Raw genomic sequence first — 4,721 nt, 5'->3', positions numbered from 1 at the left:
GTCGCATCCCATACCGGTATATTATTCTTTTGTTTCTACATTTATAGAATAGGTTCAAACTTACTTTGGGCTGGAGCATATTTTGGTTCTTTTAGTTTTGTAGCTTTTCTACCTGCAAAATCATTCGAATCTTTAGTTACAACCACCTCTTATGACTACTTACTTACTATGTATATAAACTAGAAGATCCTATAGTTTCCTACTTTTTTTCTTATAAATGAGAAAGGGCTAGTTAAAAAGGAATAAAAACAAATCTTTCACTATTTAACCTGTACTTTTCTTCTTTGCCAGATCTAAAGGGAATCCCAAATGACAGTGTTTACCACGAGGCTAGAGTTATCCTAAAAGAGAAGACTGGCTACCACACAATAAAGTTTGGCACAAGCTTTAACCTTTTTGTATTTATCTAAAACTGTCATCTAAACAGAATATCATAATCATCATTTACAATTTGAAAGCTAATGCGATAGCTGAACCACATATTTATCTTAAGACAAACTCTTTAAAAAAAAAAAAAAAAAAAAAAAAAAAAGAGAGAGGACACCTACCAGACAAAGACTTTACTTATAATTCGAAAAATAAGGTAAAAAGAATAAGAAAAATGAAAAAAAAAAAAAACAGAAACATTTATCACCGTTCGATCATCTCGGAATCATGATCTATCGAACTAGGACCCTTACAACTTTTCAATCTTGACAACAACTTCCGAAACTCCTTAGCTACAGGAACAGAATCCTTCCAATTTCCGCCACCTGTCTCCTCCGTTTGCGGTAACGGTAACGGTAACGGCGGTGATGATGAACTGTCACTTAACCGTTTACCCCTTCCGGTTATCTTTCCTTCCGTTCCGTTGGATTGTAACGCCGTGATAACGGACTTCAAAGCCCTGCTTGGTGAGCTCCTGTTGACCATCATCAACTCTCCGATTGCCGCGTGGCTCATGGTTGCACCGTTATGGAAAATCTCTTCCACTTGTGGAAACAGTTTGTGTTCTTTCACACCCAGATAATTATTTGCTAAACACTTGAATGAATTAAAATCACACGAAGGAAAGTGTACGTGTACATCTATTCTCCCTGGTCTCAACATAGCTGGATCAATATGGTCTTTACTATTCATAGTAAAAACCATAATCTTTTCATCGCCACAACACGAATTTACAATACCATCCATGAAATTAAGCAACCCTGATAAAGTCGTCGTTGTTGTCGTTCTTGATTTCTCGTTGATCAAACGATCGACATCTTCGATAACTATTAAGGATCTGCTTGTTGTTTGTAACAAAAGGAGTTTAAGATCTGAATCATCAGAAACTCTTGACAAATCAATGTCGTAAACATCGTAATTCAAGAAGTTTGCCATGGCTCCAATAAAGCTTGATTTTCCAGTACCAGAAGGACCATAAAGGAGATAATTACGCTTCCAAGCACGACCCAATTTGTGATAATAGTTTTGCGATTTAATAAAATTTTCAAGATCGGATTTTACCTTGTTCTTGAGATCCACGTCCATGGCTATCGTATCCAAAGTGGCAGGATGTGTAAACGGAACAGATCTCCACCGTCCATTTATTGGATTTTCCAGCGGCCCATTATTTATAAACAATTTCAATTCTCTTCTACGTTGTTCGATATCATCTGATACGGTATGAATATGCTGAAGATATGGCCTGAGAATTCTGCGTTTATCTTTCTTCTTGATCCTTAACAAGAAACTCTTATTACAAACTCCACCATGGTTAAATCTTTCAACTTTGTTTACCCATGAGACTCTTGCTCCGAGAAATTCGTCTTGAATGACCTGATTATCATCTAATGATAGGATGATATCATTAGATTTCTTACCAGAGAATAGATTGGTGAAATTTGAATCTTCGAGTGATGGCAAAGAATTGATGTAAAGGAAGACTCTTTTGTAGAACTGATTGTCTTGGCCATTTTCGTTGAGTTCTGCAACTTTAAGGTATTGATGAACATGGATTCTGTCGTCGACCCAATTTGCCCATTTTCGTAAAACAAGAATCAAAGCTGTTCTGTACAAGATAAATCTAACAAGAAATAAAAGGCAAGGACCCAAGAATAGAAGCAAAATTATATTTACAACCCACATGGTGCAATAAAGATGGAATTTTTGGTCGGAAATTAACAAAAAAAGCTCATATCGTATACGGCGGAGAAGAGGGTTTAGTGATATATGTAAATATCTTATGAAGAGGGCAAGTAGTCGGTAAGAAGATTATCAAAGAAGAAAGTGAAGGGAAGGACGTTTATATAGTTTATTTAAATAAAACACTGTAGTTGTTTGGTGTGAGATGATTACTCTTTGCTTGCCACTTTCCAGCCAAGACACTTATTAAAGGCCTCGCTGGACAGTTGAGACTATTTTTCCCGTCCCAGTGATTGAAAAATCTTTTCTTTTCTTATTTTTTGTTTTTATTGTTTTCCAAAAAATTGGGTTATTGAACCTGTGACTTATTATGTATGAGTAATAGAAGAGTAGAAAACCTTGGATCCAGCTCCTCTCCTTCCTTCTATATCCTCAAGCACACATCTAGATGAGTAATATGTGTTATATTTAAGTTTTAAAGGTCCATGTAATATCACACTAACAAGTACTCCCTCAGGATAAAAAAAAGAGTTTACTAAGTCTTTTTTTTTTTTGGATAAAAAAAAGTGTCCACTTAACAAATCAAGAAAGAATTAACCTTATTTTTTCATATTTGCCCCTATTAAGTATTATATGATCAAATCATAATGCCTATTTAATTAGGGGTAATTTAGTCAAATTACCTATTTTTGTCTAGGAGTTAGTATTTTTTTAAGGGGTGTGCAAATAGTTAAGTGGACTCTTTTTTTAATTCGGAGGGAGTATTTCAATCATAGTTAAGTGAATAAATGTTGAAAAACACCATTCAATTTTGATAAGACAAAGATATTCCCCACAAATTTTTGGACCAATTAATTTCATCATATATCTTAATATTTAAATTACATGTTAAAACTTATTATTTTTTGTCTCAGGTTGATAGTTAGTTTATAGTAGTACTTTTTAAAACGGTGACAACATATTATATATCACACACATTATATAATAATAGAAAAATATATTGACATATAAAATCTTAGAAATAGTGTTGATGTCCTCCTGAGAAAATGTGCGCTACTGAAGTTTGATGGGATAGTGGAATCCCACGTCTAAGTCCAAGTGATACGGGTTCATTTGTGACCATTCTTCAAATCGAGACAAACCGTTGGTTACGCCAAACTATCAATTGTAGTAGTTTTAACCAAAAAAAAAAAAAATTGTAGTTGCAACAAAACAATTTATGAGTACGGCTTGGAATAAATACCTTTTCCACCCAATTTTGGCATGCTATAATGAATAAAATGCAAATATTTATGTGTGAGCTAACCAGACCATACTCTCCTCAATAATTTGAGTTCATTGGACACGAAGATCAGAAAATGTTTTTTTTTTGTTGGCTTTCTTGTGGAATTTGTATAACTTCATGAAATCGAGGAATTTAATTAAATGAATGGGTAGGTTCACCTCTACAATATTTTTATGGTTTCTTCCATAGTACGACTCTACTGGCAATTAAATGAGTTACCCTATTGCCTTTGACGTCTAAAAACTTGGTATGACAAGCTATATTCCTTTTTAATTGCTAAGCATTACCAGTTGAAGTATAAAAAATGGAATGCTGTCTTTAAAGGCAATTGTTAAATACATTTTCACACTGGTAGATTTTCAAGAATTAGATCCACCTACGTTAAAAATGCAATAAATATCTTATGTTAGAATAATGTTGCATCAAATCTATGATCGTATCCAGGGCATTTGGAAAAATCGTGGATCCTTTATTCGTTACCTTTAAATGTTTGAATTCAGGACTCATTTTTCTTTATTACATAATATCATATTCAAAATTTGACAAACGTATTTGACAGCAGTTTTCTATTTCCGTTCTAGTTTATTGGTGCATTTCTTTATTCAAAGCTTCTTTCTCTCAATTCAACTCAGTGACTTTGTTCTAAGCACACTTTTCAACATGTGGAGGCTGTTCTCTGCTAGTTCAGACACAATTTGTCAACCTATTGTGCATGCTCGATGAGGGGCGGAGCCACGTGGGTAGAGGGGTTCATCCGAACCCTTGGACGAAAAATTAAATTATATATATAAAATTAAAATTATTTTGTTATTTATGTATAGTAGATGTTAGATTTCTTGACTTCTTCGTGTGTTTACCTCTTTATGTTTTGAACCTCCTTACTAAAAATTCTGACTCTGCCGCTTGTTTCATCTGTTTCACAATCACTATGCAAATAGTGAACTGCTCTAAGCTTCTATATCCATAGATTACATGTGTTAAAGGGTATTGGTCTTAAATATGATATAATATATTTATAAGATTAACGTGAGATTTTAAGTTAAATAATTTAAAAATTAAAAAAGTATCATTCTTTTTCCATTCGAAAAATGAATAGCGTAACATAAATTGAAACAGGATGAGCATATGATGTGTCACTATAGGTACATAAAGTCATCCAAGCGGAATTGTGCAGGTGGTGAACTAATTCTCTTTTTATCACTTCAAATTTTTCCAATTGAATTGTTAAAAATTTTATCTTAAAGTTTTGAGTTTTATATTCAGTTTTTTTCACATTTTATTTTTCCTGTAGTACTCTCTTTTCCATAAAAATTGTCACCTCTGCTCAATA

The 4,721-nt window shown here is 33.4% G+C and overlaps 1 protein-coding gene across 1 annotated transcript; it reads right to left on the bottom strand.

Annotated features, from left to right (window-relative positions):
* Positions 1-374: 374 nt before the first annotated feature.
* LOC132063736 (AAA-ATPase At2g46620-like) lies at positions 375-2,336 on the bottom strand. Its single transcript, XM_059456434.1, has one exon. It carries the CDS (start codon positions 2,107-2,109, stop codon positions 631-633), a length of 1,479 nt encoding a protein of 492 aa, XP_059312417.1. The 5' UTR covers positions 2,110-2,336; the 3' UTR covers positions 375-630.
* Between the last annotated feature and the right edge of the window lie 2,385 nt (positions 2,337-4,721).

The sequence above is a fragment of the Lycium ferocissimum genome, chromosome 7, assembly GCF_029784015.1.
Source record: "Lycium ferocissimum isolate CSIRO_LF1 chromosome 7, AGI_CSIRO_Lferr_CH_V1, whole genome shotgun sequence".
NCBI classification, from domain to species: Eukaryota; Viridiplantae; Streptophyta; class Magnoliopsida; order Solanales; family Solanaceae; genus Lycium; species Lycium ferocissimum.
This window is presented reverse-complemented; position numbering and strand designations above follow the sequence as displayed.

What these genes read in the sequence shown, in the direction of transcription:
- LOC132063736 (XM_059456434.1), bottom strand. Translation starts at nt 2,109, where the DNA reads ATGTGGGTTGTAAATATAATTTTGCTTCTATTCTTGGGTCCTTGCCTT.